We start from the raw sequence: 16,652 nt of genomic DNA, 5'->3' as shown, positions 1-16,652 counted from the left end.
TTGAGGCATGGTTGTGGACAGCCATGTGGCTTGCTAAGTGGACAACTCTGTTTTTTAAATAAATGGTTGCATACCATAAAAGGGCAAAAGTACACAATTATATGTCTATAACAGATTTAACAGTTCACTTATATCTTGTCTTGTGGCACACCCCTGGTTGTTGATCCAAGGTTAATGTCTCATGAAACTGAAAGCAGCTACTAAATTATATGGAACCCAAGGCCTCCCAAGGGATGGGTGTTATGTTGATGCTATACTCTTGGCTGCTAACTCTTTGCTAAGATGCTAAGCAAGCAAAGAAAAATGATGGTGAAACTCCACCTTCTGGGGTGGAGAAAGACATTGAAACCTAGTGTGACTTAGGTAAATCCTTCATGGCTCAGCAAAGCTAACTGTGCACCTGCTATTGCCACTATGGAGCCTGAAATCTAGTGGGAGAGGAGAGGGGGGAAAAAGCAATGACTACAACATATGCTATAAAAATAGTGAGGGAAGATATAAATGACATGATGTGCACGTGTCATAGGCTGGTGAGGAGCAGGAGGTTCACTTTAAAGAGGGAGATTCACTGAATTTCTGTTTTCTCATCTGTAAAATAAAAGGCCCAGATGAGGATATCCCTAAGCACCCTCCCGCTCTCAAGACATTGACATGTTCAATCCTTTCTTTCCCCCACCCCATCTTCATTTTGGTAATGACATCACAGAATGTGAAGGCAAGTGATTCACACAGGAATCTGCCCTAATGATTTATTACCAGAGCCTGGAAGTTGGGCAAACACACCTTGTTTTCCTTCTGAAACCTCTTCAATAGGACTTGAGGTCTACAAAAGAATGAAGAAACAATAAAGAAAGGAGGTTCACTGGAGACAGACATATCAAAAGGCAGAGAAAGAGTTCCTTGATGTTCTTAAACCTTGAAAACCTTCATCTGCTTATGTTATAGAAAAATACATGCTTCACAAACATTAAGGGTTTTTGTACTATACATTTCCCCCTCAATAAGTCTTTCCCCTCCCATTATAAGGAAGAATTACATGACTTTTCCTTTCTCCAATTCATTATCCCCACCTCACTCCCACCTTCCAAAGGTATTTTAAGAGCTTTATCAAGTAATCAAATATTGAAAGAAAGAAAGAAAAAAGGCCTCATCTGCAAAACTAATCTGTGGGATGAGAAGTCAGGATCGTGGTTCCTTCTGGGGAGGCAGTAGTTGGAAGGGAACATGGGGGAGAGGGTTGGGGATTGGTATCAGTTTGTTTCTTGACCTGAGTGTTGGTTACACAAGTGTGTTCAGTTTTTGGAAGGTCATAGAGTGTACACTTAAGATCTGTACACTTTCCCCTAAGTTCTACTTTTTTTTAAAGATTTAATTACTGCGCCTTTCCCTCACCCCCCGCCATTGTCTGCTCTTTGTGTCCATTTGCTATGTGTTCTTCTGGGTCTGCTTATATTCTCCTCAGGCGGCACTAGGGATCTGTCTTTTTGTTGTCATCTTGCTGTGTCAGCTCTCTGTGTGTATGGCACCACTCCTGGGCGGGCTTCGGTTTTACACGGGGTGGCTCTTCTTGCATAGGTACCGCTCCTAATGCAGGGGGCATCCTAATGCAGGGGCATCCCTGCATGGGCCAGCACTCCTTGAGTGCAGCAGCACTGTACGTGGGCCAGCTCACCACATGAACTCTTGGACCTCCTACATGGTAGGTGGATGCTCTATCTGTTGAGCCATATCTGCTTCCCCTTGTTTTCTGTTTCTTTTTGAAGATTTATTTATTTATTTTATTTCTCTCCCCTTTCCCCCCCCACTCTGGTTGTCTGTTCTCTGTGTCTATTTGCTGCGTCTTCTTTGTCCGCTTCTGTTGTTCTCAGCAGCACAGGAATCTGTGTCTCTTTTTGTTGTGTCATCTTGTTGTGTCAGCTCTCCATGTGTGCGGCACCATTACTGGGCAGGCTGCACTTTCTTTCGCACTGGGCGGCTCTCCTTCTGGGGCGCACTCCTTGCACGTGGGGCTCCCTAGCGCGGGGACACCCCTGTGTGGCAGGGCACTCCTTGTGTGCATCAGCACTGTGCATGGGCCAGCTCCACACGGGTCAAGGAGGCCCGGGGTTTGAACCGTGGACCTCCCATGTGGTAGGTGGATGCCCTAACCACTGGGCCAAGTCTGCTGCTCGCTTCCCCTTTAATAGTTTCTTAAGGCCATCCCTGCTTACAGTAAAATAAAGAATATTTAAAGGGCTGATAATAATGAAAAACTGCTCTGATGGAGTTTTCAGAACCACAGATGAGTGAAAATTGTACTTCTAGATGCATCACTGGTCATTATTCTTGTCAGCTAAACATTGAGATTGACATGTTCAATCCTCTCTTTCCCCCACCCCATCTTCATTTTGGTAAAAGACTCACAAAAGGTAGCCCATTGGGAAGGAGAGGCAGAATAGGAATGAAGTAAGTAAATAAGAGAATCCAATTAATTCCATTTTACAAATGAAAATTCTCTGTATAATTAGGTTCTTGTAGAAGCTAGGCCAGATTCCTGAAAAGCTAGGCTTAGATTCTAAGATGAACCCTTGGTTCTAATCCTGGCTCACCCACCCCTGGGTTGATGCCTATATCTGTGGACCTTCAGTTCTTCCCACACAGAGGCATAACTGCAGGTCTGCTCTTCCCCATAGGAAGGATAATGTGAATAAAAGTATTTTGGAAAAAACTACAAAGTGTTGCCACAAATGCAGGCTCCACCATTTTGGAAAACATTGCATGTGACCTTCCATTATCAAAGGTTTTTGTTTTTCAGATAGTTCTTTAAAATAAATACATTTGAAAGCACTGATAAGTCAACATTTGTTTTTATACTTTTTTTTTTCCAAAAAAAAAAATGAAAGATTTAAAAAGGAATAAGGGAATGGAGAAAGCTAAAAATGTGCTTTAACTTGAACTGTGATTTTACCTCTAGAGCTAAGTTTTCTTGAGCAGTCGAAGAGTAAAAATATTCGTAGTCTGGAGTTAAAAATTCGTCTGTTATGTCCTCAGAAGACTCTGGTGAACAAGTCGACTGCACGAACTCATCCTATTAACAATGCAGGAAATCACTTTTCAGTTGGCACTCATTGTAAACAAATCCCTTTATAGTTGGACACAGTGCTAGTAATGAGGTTAGCTACAATTATCCAGCTGTCAGGGAGGCACTCTTGGTGCTGCCTCTCCCTGCTTCTGCACCTCTGCCTCTGCCTTTTTCTGGAAGCACTGGGGGGAAAAGTGAACCAGTCCTAAGCCTCAGGATCTTCAGCTGCAGACTGGGTGGGAGGATTACGTGACCTTTCTGCTCAAGGATTCTAAGTTAGAAGAAAGGCCCCGAACAAGTCAAGCTGGGGTCTGAATTTAAACAGCCTGATCTCCCATGGCCATAGACATAGCCAGTGTGTTGGCAAACATCCTCTAGGTGAAGAGGCTGAGGCTACTCAGAATATGGGAGTCCCTCAGGTATTACAATTTAAAAGTAAAGGCTTAAGGAAAAAATAACACACAAAACAATCTCAGTAATGAAAATAAAATTTAAAAGTAATAGTTTTTTTCTTTAACATCCCTCTCCCATCTCTCTTCTGCTCATTGGGCTGCATCCAGGCCTTCATCACATCACCACACAGCAGATGACTGGCTCCTCATCCCACCTTCAATCATTCCTTCCTAGAAGTTTTGTGACTCATTTCCGTGGCCACTTTTTTTGTCACACACTTCCCTTGCCTTTGCACTTAGGAGCTGCTCTCTTTTACCTCTCATATCAAACTGAAATTTCTCAGACAAGCCTGGTCTCCCTACCTCTTCCCCTCTTTCTGATTAGACTACTCCCAGCCAAGCCACTGTGCTTACTGCAGCATATTCTTCCAGTCATCACATAAGAGAAATAATGGATTGTCCTTACAAGCATTTTGTGTGCTATGGTTAAATATGTTCTTTGAAAGACTTCAAATTATAACACAATTATATTTTTATATTGTTTCATTCTCAACTGCTGTTGCATTTTTTAAATGATTGGGTGGCCTCATATTGGTGGCAATAAAAAATTTCAGTTCCTTAGTCTGGCTAGTCTAGCCCAACTGCAAGCTTCAAAGCTGTATTAAACACCTGAAGCAAGGCTGTAATCTCAATGCAAAACTTGGAAATGACAGACCTTGCAGATCCTGCTGAGGGGCAGTTGTCAGACATGAACATATTCCTTCCACTGAGAGCTGAAAGTGGGTCTTAGAGAATATTCCAGGTGGAAGGACTCTGATCACTATCCTGACTTTGCTTTATATACTTCAATCCGACCTCAGTCACCTGCTGCGCCACAAGCTTGGTTTGGCCTCACACTGTGCTTTAAGGGTCGGTCTTATCTGCCAAACTAGACAGTAAGCTAAAGGGCCAGAGAGTTTGACATTTGATCTGTGTTCTCCACAAGCTCCAAGATACATAATAGGTTGAGCTGAACTGACTCAAAAGTTACTAGGCAAGGAGGAAAGTCTACTTTATTCATGTCAGAGGTATAAGGGCACATGCTTCAACCAAAAGAACTAATATACATATTTCAGTATCATAATACGTAACACTCAGTTCTACTTCATTAGGTCATTGGCTTCAAATTGACTCTCTAGGCCAGGGGTTCTTAACAAGGGGTCTGTGAGCTTGAATTTAAAATTAAAAAAAAGCCATTCTTGTGGGGACACGTTGGTACAGGTATGATATATTTATTAAGTAATACAAAGTATAGTGTGGACTTAGTAAGGGGTCCATGGTTTTCAACTGACTGGCAAAGGGGTCCGTAAACAAAAAAGGTTAAGAATCTCTGCTCTAGGACTTATTACTTACATTGTATGATTTCTCAGTGACTACAGATGTGGCAGAACTTGCTTGAAAGGCTGCATTATGCTCTGGTTGCTCATCCTTTCTGGGGGACAGATGCCTGGTACCTAATAATCCCAATACAACCAGGACCGAAGTCATTCATTGATATTCAAACATAGAAGGGGTGAAAAAAAAAATATAAAAGAAAAGGTGTGAATACTCTGCCAAGGCTGGCCAAGTTCTATACAACAGGATCAATCAAGAGTGGATTAGCCTGGCCCTAAAACTCAGCCCTGAATCATTCACCCTTTTGTCAGCCATTAAAGAGAAATGTTTGACAAGGAACAGATTCTAAACAAAAACCAACAACAAACCAATAGATTTTCTGCCTAAGACAATTGACAATTTTAGATGTGCCCTTCTTTGATTTGCAGACAACTGAGAAACACTATCTCATGCCCTGAATGCAGGCATACTAACTAATGGTAAGAAATACAAAGCCTTGAGTTTTAACCTCCAAGTCTATAAAGTGATGACAGTAAATACCATTTGACTCAAGGTCCCACTGGCATGGAGTCCCTGGAAGCCAGTGAACTTATTTCAGATTTAAAATGCAATGCAAAGTAACGGGCAGCAGGGAGGGGTTGTCTACCATCGCACTCAGGTAAGGAAGGTTCAATTCCTTGCCAGGTTAGACCCAGGACTGGGATCAGTACATGGAGATTATTTTATTTCTTTTGGATGGAGTGGTCTGCTCCAGTAATGGAAAGACTCATGCATCTCTGGATTTCTTTGCTCGTGGGAAGGACAGTGGGGAAAAGAGGGATAAGTTGCTTTCTCCTGGAATTCAATGCTCCAAACAAGTGGGAAAGGAGAGAGAACCAAGCAAATGAACTATGCCAGGGGTTTTACTTATTCTGAGAACTGATAATTGTGTAGAGCTCATTTATCCTGGTTCCCCTAATTAGACATACCAGTGAAGCTTCCAGGCCCAAGGTGCTCACTATGCTGGTCACAGTCACAGTCAGTATTGTTCATTTTGTCACATTTGCCGATCCTTCCTGGCTCATCATTTTCCCTGGGATACTCTACTGCTCGCTGCCAATCAACAATCTCAAGGTCCCTAACAGGTGGTTGTGGCAGGGGATCAGGATCGTTTTCGAGCTCATTTTCAGCCTCACTCTCTGAAGTCAAACTACTCTGAGGATGCCAAGGAGGTACCATGAGCTGCCCAGTAGCTGTTTTCTCTGCCATTTCTTTCACTTCCACTGGGCACAAGAAAAAACGGCATTTAAAACATCACTGTGAATATCAGAAACAAATGCTTTCAATTCTTAACAAGCAAGGTAATGCTATTGTAGCTCAAACTTTATATAATAATTGCTTTTTTATAGCTGCATTATTTTTAACTTGCCCCCTTGGGCTTGAAGGGGATGCAAGATCTGATGACAGAGTCAGGAAAGGACAAAATTTCAATCAGTTCTCCTTAAGAACAGTCCTTATTGCTGAATTCCAGAGTAGAAGACAGCAGAAAACTTGGACCCTGTGGCTGTGGAGATTTTACAAGAAAATGACATCTGAAGTCCCCAGTTGTAGTGCCTAATAGAAAGGATTCTATTTGAATTTGTTTATCCCTTCTAGATGACTCTGAGCTCATATTTTGGGGGTTTGTATATACATGTGTTTTCATTCCAAATGCTCTAAGTTTCTGCTAATATCACTTAGCATAAAAAATAGGCATTGCTTCCTTTTTTAGCTTATAAGATAAAACTGACACAAAAGGATAATGTCCACAGGATATGTGAAAGTAATAACCACATGTGCTCCACTTTAATAAGGTTATATAATGAATATCAGTAGAGTGTATTGTCTTAGTGTACTTGTTATATAATATATATTAAATATAATAGAGGGGAGCAGATGTAGCTCCAGTGGTTGAGCACCTGATTCCCATATTCAAGGTCCCAGGTTCAATCCCTAGTACATTCTAAAAACAAACAAATGAAAAAACCAACTATCATTGGGGAGCAGATGTAGCTCAGTGGTTAAGCACCCGCTTCCCGTGTATAAGGTTCTGGATTCAATCTCCAATGACTACTAAAAAAAAAAAGTAATAGAGATATTTCCTATAAGGTCAAAGAAATGAAAAAAAAGCATTTCTCGTCTGCAGTCTGTAGGTAGGAGGCCCTTACTTTTAAGATGGAATGATTTAACAGAAGAAAATAATGTGGAAGGACATTGTTATGGCTATATGGTTGTAAAACAGTGCAATCAATACAGGATATGCGCTTGGAGATAACTTTGTGGGGCAGTTTGATATTATTGATGAATTCCAAAAAGAAATACTTATTATGTTTGTAAACTGGTCTGTTCCTCTGGGCTAGTGATACCCTTAGATTGCATTGAATTCAGAGGTTTCACTCTTACTTGATTAAATTATGGCTAGGGCTTTGATTGGGCCACGTAAGTAGGATGTCAAGTCTCCACCCCCTCGGTGGGCAGGGACTCACAGATAAAACTACATGGCAGGGGAGTTAGTTGGAATTTTAGTGCTGGAGCCCCGACAAGTAAATACAGAGAAGCAGATATGTGAGGAAAGAGAGAAGGCACCATTAGACACAGCAGAGGCCCAGGGAAGAGAGATGAGCTGTCCACCTAATAGTTTATAGCTGGCCTTATGGAGCAAGCAGAACAACTGACCCCGGAGAGGAACAAGCCCTGGGAGAGAAATAAGACTTATCCCAGCTCTACTGATATCGGAAGAAGCTGGGACCACAGAGCCGTAAGAGGAAAAGGGAGGCTGAACCCTTGCAGAAGTTGGCAGGCAACTTGTTCAACATGTGACAACAGACATGGGTGAGGGAAGTAAGCTCATACTCCAAATAAATACCCTTTATAAAAGCCAACAGGGGAAGTGGATGTGGCTCAACTGACAGAGCATCTGCCTACAATATGGAGGGTCCAGGGTTCAATCCCCAGGGCCTCCTGACCCATGTGGTGAGCTGGCCCACGTGCAGTGCTGCCGTGTGCAAGGAGTGTCATGCCATGCAGGGGTGTCCCCCATGTAGGGGAACCCCATGTGCAAGGAGTGTGCCCCGCAAGGAGAGCCACCCCATGTGAAAAAAAGTGCACCCCACCCAGGAGTGGCACCACACACATGGAGAGCTGATGCAGCAGGATGATGCAACAAAAAAGAGACACAGTTTCCCAGTGCCACTTGATAATGCAAGAGGATGCAGAAGAATACACAGCAAATGGACACAGAGAGCAGACAATGGAGGGGGGAAGGGGAGAGAAACAAATAAAATAAATCTTAAAAAAAAAAAAGGAAACAGATTTCTGGTATTTTGAATCAATACCCCTTTAGCTGACTAATACACTTGGTTAGAAATATTCTTTAAATCTCATTTTGTCTAACAAAATCCATATCTTTATACTCACTTTCCCATTTTAAGTGTACATCTCCATCTTCATTATTTCTTGCTTTTGGGTTACAGATTTCTGAAGACACAGATTCCATATTGATCCTAAATTGCATAGGTATTTTGGGGAGTAGCAGGGTGAGGAGCAGAGTAGATACAAACACATTAATTTTGCTGAAGTTCCTGACACAGTGCTGAGCCCACCAGCCTGCCCAGAGGAAGTCTCTTCTCTGAGTCATTCTTGGGTTGCACTGACTTTTTCCCAGGCTCCCCGGTGTTCAGACCACAAGACAACTTACCTGGTAGAGTCCTGGCCAGGGCTGGGTGACCCAGGAGGTCCTTGGAGGTGGCTTGACACCTTGAAGAGCCCACTATTTAGCTGTGTGACCTTGGCCTGTGCACTGGACTCTCTAGACCTTCCCTGGCTAAGAAATTAAAGGACTGGCTAGGAGATTTCTAAGGATTTTTCTGTGTCTAATGTCCGATTTCATAATTCTAAAAATGCTTTTGGTGAATTTGGCCCAATGGATAGGGTGACTGCCTACCACATGGGAGGTCCGTGGTTCAAAGCCTGGGCCTCCTTGACCCGTGTGGAGCTGGCCCAAGTGCAGTGCTGATGTGCGCAAGGAGCACCCTGACATGCACGGGTGTCCCCCGCGTAGGGGAGCCCCACACACAAGGAATGCACCCCGTAAGGAGATCCGCCCAGTGCAAAAGAAAGTGGCAGGGCACTCCTTGCACGCATCAGCGCCGCACACATGGAGAGCTGACACAGCAAGATGACGCAACAAAAAGAAACACGGATTCCTGGTGCCGCTGATAAGGATAGAAGCAGTCACAGAAGAACACACAGCGAATGGACACAGAGAGCAGACAACTTGGGTGGGGGGGAGAGGAAAAAAAAAGCTCTTATGAAATTTTCAGAGGTAGAAGAAACCTACAATTGAAACACAGTTTCACCAAACAGAATCTAGTCCTTGGGCTGTCGCAAAGGCCCCAAATGCCATAGATAACCGGTTCAATAACGGTTCCTGCCTTTCAATCAGAAATTTCTCATAACAGGCCTGCCTGTGTATCAGTAACAGCACAATAACTAACATTTGAACAGGTGGCTTTAAGGCACCAGTGGTCCTGAAGAACATTCAGAGGTCTTCAGTCTAGTTTCACTGAGTTCTAGGTCCTGAACTACCACTAGCTAGCTGACATTGGCAAGCTTCAATCTCTCTGGGCCTTGGGTCTTCATCTGCAGAGGAGGTCTCTTTTCCTCTAAAAATTTCATGATTATATTCATTTTATCATCTATTAAACTAACTCTTCAAAAATGTGTGATCCATGGCAATATATATGAATTCTGTTAATCAGATAGCCCTACTTTCCAGCTGGGTAGGAAAGCAGAGACTGCTGAATCAGGGATTGGATTTAACAGGCTCTTTATTTAAAGATTTATTTATTATTTTATTTTATTTTATCCACCCCCCCCGCCCCAGTTGTCTGTTTTCTGTGTCTATTTGCTACGTGTTCTTCTTTGTCCGCTTCTGTTGTTGTCAGCGGCATGGGAATCTGTTGTTTCTTTTTGTTGTGTCAGCTCTCCATGTGTGCGGCGCCATTCTTGGGCAGGTTGCACTTTCTTTCATGCTGGGCGGCTCTCCTTACGGGGCACAGTCCTTGAGCGTGGGGCTCCCCTACGCGGGGACACCCCTGCGTGGCAGGGCACTCCTTGCGCACATCAGTACTGCACATGGGCCAGCTCCACACGGGTCAAGGAGGCCCGGGTTAAGGAGGCCCGGGTTTTGAACTGTGAACCTCCCACGTGATAGACAGATGCTCTAACCACTGGGCCAAGTCCACTTCCCTAATAAGCTCTTTAAAGAACAATTGGGCAGGGAAACGGACTTTGGCCCAGTGGTTAGGGCGTCCGTCTACCATATGGGAGGTCCGCGGTTCAAACCCCGGGCCTCCTTGACCCGTGTGGAGCTGGCCATGCGCAGCGCTGATGCGCGCAAGGAGTGCCGTGCCACGCAAGGGTGTCCCCCGCGTGGGGGAGCCCCACGCGAAAGGAGTGCGCCCGTGAGGAAAACCGCCCAGCGTGAAAAGAAAGAGCAGCCTGCCCAGGAATGGCGCCGCCCACACTTCCCGTGCCGCTGACGACAACAGAAGCGGACAAAGAAACAAGACGCAGCAAATAGACACCAAGAACAGACAACCAAGGGAGGGGGGGAATTAAATAAAGAAATAAATCTTTAAAAAAAAAAAAAAAAAAAAAAAAAAAAAAAAAAAAGAACAATTGGGCAATATCAAGAGAAGTGATCACAGAAGAACACAGTGAATGGACACAAAAGAGTGGACAACTGGGGTGGGGGAGAGGGGAAGAGAGATAAATAAAGAAATCTTTAAAAAAAAAAAAAAGAGTCTTTAAAAATGTTTATATCTTTTGACCTAGCAATTCTACTTCTGGGAATCCATCCTCAGAACATAATCTAAAATAGAAAAAGCTTTATTTACGGTCACTGCAGCCCTGTTTATAACAACAACAAAAAAGAATGAAACAACCCTGTATTCAACAATGGGGGAAATCTAACAATTTCAAATTAAGTTTACAAGTTATTTTTTAACAATGTAGAACAATGCTCATATTCTTATATAAAATGAAAACTCAGGATATAAAATTGTCTATATGTATGTAACTACAATTTTGTTGTTTGAATGCATACAAAAAGACTAGAAGGACTGAAAGCAAATGTTAAACTTTTCTTTGACTTGTTTTTTGTTCTTTTTCAGGATGATGGAGCTGAGCAGGGAGGTCACCACCATGGCTTTTTCTTTGCCAACAGTGGGGGGAGGGGAAGGGGAGAGAAATAAATAATACACAAAGCTAAAAAAAAAAAAGTTGTGGAAATTTCCTTTAAAAAAAAAAAACCAAGTATAGGGGAGCAGATGTGGTTCAAGTGGCTGAGTGCCCACCTCCCACACGGGCAGTCCCATGTTCAGTTCCTGGTGCCTCCTTAAAAAACAAAAACACACAATAAGCAAAACAAATGAAAAAAACAACTCAGGGAAGTTGATGTGGCTCAGTGGTTGAATGCTGGCTTCCTACATTTGAGATCCCAGGTTTAATCCCCAGCCCCTGGTACCTCAAAAAAAAAACAATCCAACAAACAAACAAACAAAAACCAAGTATACATATTTGCTCTCCTTCCAGTGATTCTTGCTGAAGCCATTTCACCTCATCAACCTGGCAGGAAATCAGAGACCACAAGGTGACAGTGATATTGTTCAACTTCCCATCCAGAGTCAGTGATATTTACTTTGAATAAACCTGGTTTCTGACAAATTTGGTTTCTGGAACACTGACAATGGAATTCATGGCATTTCTTTTTATAAGAAAAACAGTCTGGGCAGTTTTGGAAAGGCAATATTTGTTTTTGACAACTGATATATTCTGATTAAACACTTTACCTTTGATGTCTCCTACAAGTTTTCATTATACTGCTCTTTCTACTCATTTAATGGAAATAACCTGCCAAAATCTGTCCCTGCATTATTCTGCTTTTTCATTCACAGTTCCCTTGAACTAGACATATGAAGATCACTAAATGGCCTTGGGGTTCCGTGGGAGACTTAAAGTATGGTGATAAAAAGAATAATAAAACACGTGACCCACCTTTTAGTATTTTGGTTCCTGCTTCCTTCCAAACTGCCCTTGGCTCCTTGAGTAGGCTGAAATTGTTTGTCTGTGATCTGTTTTCCAGAACCACAAAGAGTTGGCAGCTTGAAATACAATAAACATGTTTCAGTGCTTTGAGGAGGGAATTCCTCTTTTCTTCACTCTTATACTCTACTGTCAAAGCCATTCTTACTAAATGCACAGAAGTAATCATACCTACCAAAATGATTTCCCTGTGCATGTTCCATATCTAGTAACTATCTCTTACCTAAAGCTCTTTACCAGAAATGATGGCTCCCAGGAACCCAGCCCAGACAGGGTGCAAATGAAGAATGGAAAGACAAAGTAAGACATAAAAAAATCCATACACTCCCTTGAACACTCACCCCCTACATTATTAAAGTAGCAGAGCTTTGTGGCAGGAGTGCTGGGCCCTGGAATCCAGTCTAAGCCTTACTCAGACTAACCTAAGAGAGGCTTGTGCTTCAGTTTTATCATACATAAAATGGGAACAATAATTCCTGCCTATACCAGGGGGGATAGTATAAACATAATACAAAAAAAGAAAGAGCATAAATTGTTTTTTTAAAAAAAGATAAAGCCTATTCCTCATTTTCAAAAGAGAGACTTTCAGATCTGCTTATTCCAATTTTAATATAATTTCAACAAGCTTAGTTATTTGTATTTTCTAGTCTGCAGTGAATTAAGGCAACAAACGTAGGATTTGGGGATGGCAGCAAGTTGCCTAAAACTGAGAGCATAAAAACGATCACAAGCTCCCCAAATTATGAGCTCCATATGAACATGGTGCAATTGTCCTCCCTGTGCATAATCTGCTCCTCCCTCCACTTCCTATTCATAAAACTGTGAGAAAAAATAAACCATTGTTATCTTAAGCCACTAAATTTTGGCATTTTTTGTTGTGCAGCAATAGATATCTAAAACAATATACAAGAAAATGTATTTCTAATAGTTTTATTTAGCAAATTCTCATTCTCAGTGGAAACAGAAACATTAGGATCTAAGAAAATTCTTTGTCTCTCCTATTTTAAAACAAAAGCCACTGAAGAACAAAGGGGAAAAAACGCTTCTCTAAGTTTTCTAAGTGAGAACTGAAGCCTCACTGAAGTTCAACACGGTACATTGAAAGAACTCCAGACCAGGAGAAAGGAGACCTGTTTCTATCCAGTGATGTACCTTGGTGGTGGCATAGAAAGTGATGGGGGGAGGGGACAATGAGAGCTATCTGCCCCATGCAGGCAGTAAGGGGATGCACTGTAGGTGGAGATTTTAAAACAATAATAAAACCCACCAAAAGTTGGTCTGCTTTTTATTACCATGGCCTGGCAATTCTAAACCATGTCAGTAATAAAATCCTACTTCCAACGGACCAGACCTCTCCTACTCCACCGCCACCTTGTTAATGTCACTGGACCTCGGGAAGTTTAAGTCACTGAGTTTGAACTTCACATTTTGTAACATCATTGAGGGGTTTCCCAGCTCTAAAATTCTGTGAATCTAAGAGGAAACCAGCCATCTGTTTGTGAACTTGTTAAAAATTCATTCACTCATTCACTCACTTATTCTCTTACTCCTTCAATGACCATTTATCAAGTAGCTACCATGTGCCAGGCACCATGCTGGTGCTAGCATACAGAATGAGTAAGACTGGGGCCCTGCCTTAAGGAGCTTACACATGTGCCACTTTGCAACATCACTAAGCCTCAAGCTCAACCTTCCAACTTACTCCTATTGTGTCTTCTCTCCTTCTCTGGGGCTTTTTCTTTAACCATCAGCTCCCTCTGTGTTCTGCTACTATGCCAGGGGACTATATAACCTCTGACTCTATAAATGTTTGTTGAATGAATGAATGACTAAAGGAATGAATAAGTAATTTAGAACAGGGATTAATGACAGCCCAATAGCTTACATAAGTTAAACCATATGAAATTGCCAATATCGAACTGTTTTGTTTTATAAAAACAGAAATTTCATACGATTTACACAGAAGGATATGGATTGTTACTGATTTCATAATGGGAGGTGGAGCATAATGACCTTGAAATTCCATCCTAGAGACCTTATTTCCTAGAAGAGGACCCTATTATGAGTTGCGTTTATATAGCCAGTCAAAGCACACAGGCTAGGGAAAATGTGAAAGCTACCTCTGGGGTCCTGTTTAGGCTGCCCCTGCCTCCCACTTCTTAGGTTTACCTGATTGCTCTTCTTGGATTGAGCCCCAGTGTTTTCTTCAGAGACCCGGGTGAAAGGGGTGAAAGGTTTCCAGCCACAGTCACTTCTTTTCCTGGCTCTTTTGCCAAAATGTCCCCCTTGAAAGTCTCTCACTGTTCTTAGAGCCCTTGCTGAAGTCTGGGAATTACCAATGGTATCTGGGTGCCCGTCCCCTGAGAGCTGCATGGCAGGAGGGACATAGCCTGAAGCTGGGGGGCCCAGGGCTGAAAGTGAATCATGTATGTTTGCAAACTCCCTTGAAGAAGCCCACAAAGACCTTTGCTGCTCCTGTTCCTTCTGTATCATCTCAAGCTTATCTATTTTTTGTTGGGTATTCCTCAGTAAATTGGCATTCTGGTGCATTAATGTCTGTGAAATCTTTAGATTCAACACACATTTACTGATGTACTCTTCAGTCATGGATCTGTTGCTCACATTGCCTTTTGCTTCTCTGGTTGACACACATAGGTTGGATGAACTAAGTGAACTGTTTTGCCAGTCGCAATCATCAAAGGAAAGCTCTGTTTCAGATTCCAAGGAGCTCTCATCTTCATTGCAAAAACAGCATGCTTCTCTCTCCATCTTGTCCAACTCTTCCTCCATGGACTTCAGTTCATCTAACTGGTTTGGTTTTTCTCCCTGAAGAGATAAACCAGGTCCTGGGGGCTCTATCTCTTTGTCATCTCCCATGTCCAAGCAGCCTGAGTAGATTTCATTGATTTCAAAGCTGCGGAGGCTTGCCTGACCTGTGCTGGTGCTTTCAGTCTCTTGCACCTCAGATAAGGCAAGAGAAGCAGTATCTTCGTCTTCAGTCTCCTTAGCTGTTAGATTTGGATCCGGGACCTGCACGTCTGGTTCTGCTTTTTTAGTGGTAGAATGACTCCTTGGTGCATGAAGCTGTCTGCCTACTGAAAAGAAGCAATAGTGGATTTCTTTAAGAGTAGGAACATGCAACTGATTAAGATGGGAGTATCTGGTAGCTAAGCAACCTAGGCTTTGTTGCTTGAGTGGCATGAGAATGCAGGATACAGCTTTTTATTTTCCCACTCCCACTCCAGGTATGGAATGCTGCTGGATACACTCACAAAGGATGAGAGGTGAGATGGTATCACTAACTCAGGCCAAAGTTTCTTTTTGACATAGTTAAGGGATAAATTTAGAACAGGGGAGGTAAGGATCAATTCTCCCCAAATTTTGGGGGAAATGTTTTAAGTTCCATTTGTAGTATGTTCAGAACATGCGTAACTGTCAGGGCATACAAATTACAGACTCCTGTATCTCAAAGACTACTTCATAGCTTTCTTTAAAATACAAAAGCTTGACTATTTATACCCATTAAAGCTATGCTCTTGGTGAGCATCTGATAAAAGCAGCCAAGACACTGCCCAGGAAGTCGTGACTCCATGACTGACCACCACACCTGGATATGACTGTATGACTTGCAGAGAATGGGATGGAAAAGCCAAAGTAGCAACAGCTTGGGCTCCAGCCCTGTCATAAGGAGAATCAGAGTGAATGGTCACTTGGCTGGAGTCAGAGGCCTGGGTTCCTGCTATCTATCAAAAGCCATAATCCTGAGCAGGTCACAGCTTTCCAGAACCTTAGTTTTCTCAAATGGAAGGCATTAAGCAGATGATTGCAAGGTCTTTCCAAGGTCTTTCCCAGTTCTAAATTCTAAGGTTTCCAAGTACACTAAAACCAGAAAAGCTATAGAAAAAAGATTGGAAGGAAATATCAAAATATTAGTGAATTATTTGTAAGTGGTAGAATTAAAGTGGTAATTTTCTTCTTTGTTCCAAATTTTCTATAAATGAGCAGATGAGTTTTAAATTTTAAAAATCACTTTTATTGACACAATAACAAATTCCTAGAAGTAACCATGCTAGAAATAAACTGGTTGTTACTGCTTAGCTCTGAACCCAAGTAGATGAGCCAAAAAATCTCTAGTTAATGATTTTAAGGATCTTGACTTTTCCCTGAGGCATCCATACTATGATTTTTCCCACCAGAAGTTATGTTTACAGTTTGGACAAGCTCATTAGTTGCAGCTCACCATCTCTCAGAACACATGCATGTCAAAGTGATGCTGAACCTGTGGGTTAGGACCATACCAGTTTCCTTCAGCTCTTTTATTTCCAAATCAGAGGGTTCTTTTGGCTGTTCTGAAGTCAATCCTAAATAGACATCAACATCAGGATGGAGTTCATATCTCTGGGCCCTAGGGCTCTCAGTTGGCTGAGTCCTCTGGGTTCCAATAAAATCCTGTAAGACAAGGACATATTTGCAGTCTTCTGAACATCACTGGTGTATTTAGAAGAGACAGAGGTATCACATAAATTCCCTCTTACTCCTAAGGGTAGCCTGACTGTAGTTCTAATAAGGTCATTGTTGGGGATTGAATCATGTCTTCCACAAAAGGCATAGTCAGGTCACAACTCCAGGTCCTGGGGGGTTTGAACCAATTTGTAAATAGGACCTTTAATGATATGATTAGTTAAAGTGTGCCCCAAGTC

General features: G+C 42.3%; 1 protein-coding gene across 3 annotated transcripts in view; it reads right to left on the bottom strand.

The window, feature by feature from the left end:
* TEX14 (testis expressed 14, intercellular bridge forming factor) overlaps positions 1–16,652 on the bottom strand; it is a 199,887-nt gene that overhangs the window by 19,733 nt on the left and 163,502 nt on the right. For 2 of the 3 annotated variants that reach the window (XM_058283898.2, XM_058283897.2), the window contains 8 exons: positions 16,251–16,401; positions 14,122–15,047; positions 11,905–12,011; positions 8,263–8,348; positions 5,796–6,089; positions 4,846–4,946; positions 2,948–3,067; positions 784–823 (listed from right to left, as the gene is read on the bottom strand). In XM_058283898.2, coding sequence (XP_058139881.1) covers positions 784–823; positions 2,948–3,067; positions 4,846–4,946; positions 5,796–6,089; positions 8,263–8,348; positions 11,905–12,011; positions 14,122–15,047; positions 16,251–16,401 — 1,825 coding nt within the window. The remainder of the gene's footprint in view (positions 1–783; positions 824–2,947; positions 3,068–4,845; positions 4,947–5,795; positions 6,090–8,262; positions 8,349–11,904; positions 12,012–14,121; positions 15,048–16,250; positions 16,402–16,652) is intronic. The other variant, XM_058283899.2, reaches the window with a different exon arrangement.

Source organism: Dasypus novemcinctus, chromosome 21 (assembly GCF_030445035.2).
Source record: "Dasypus novemcinctus isolate mDasNov1 chromosome 21, mDasNov1.1.hap2, whole genome shotgun sequence".
Taxonomy (NCBI): Eukaryota; Metazoa; Chordata; class Mammalia; order Cingulata; family Dasypodidae; genus Dasypus; species Dasypus novemcinctus.
The sequence above is the reverse complement of the archived record's forward strand: the minus strand, read 5'-3'. Positions and strand labels throughout refer to the sequence as shown.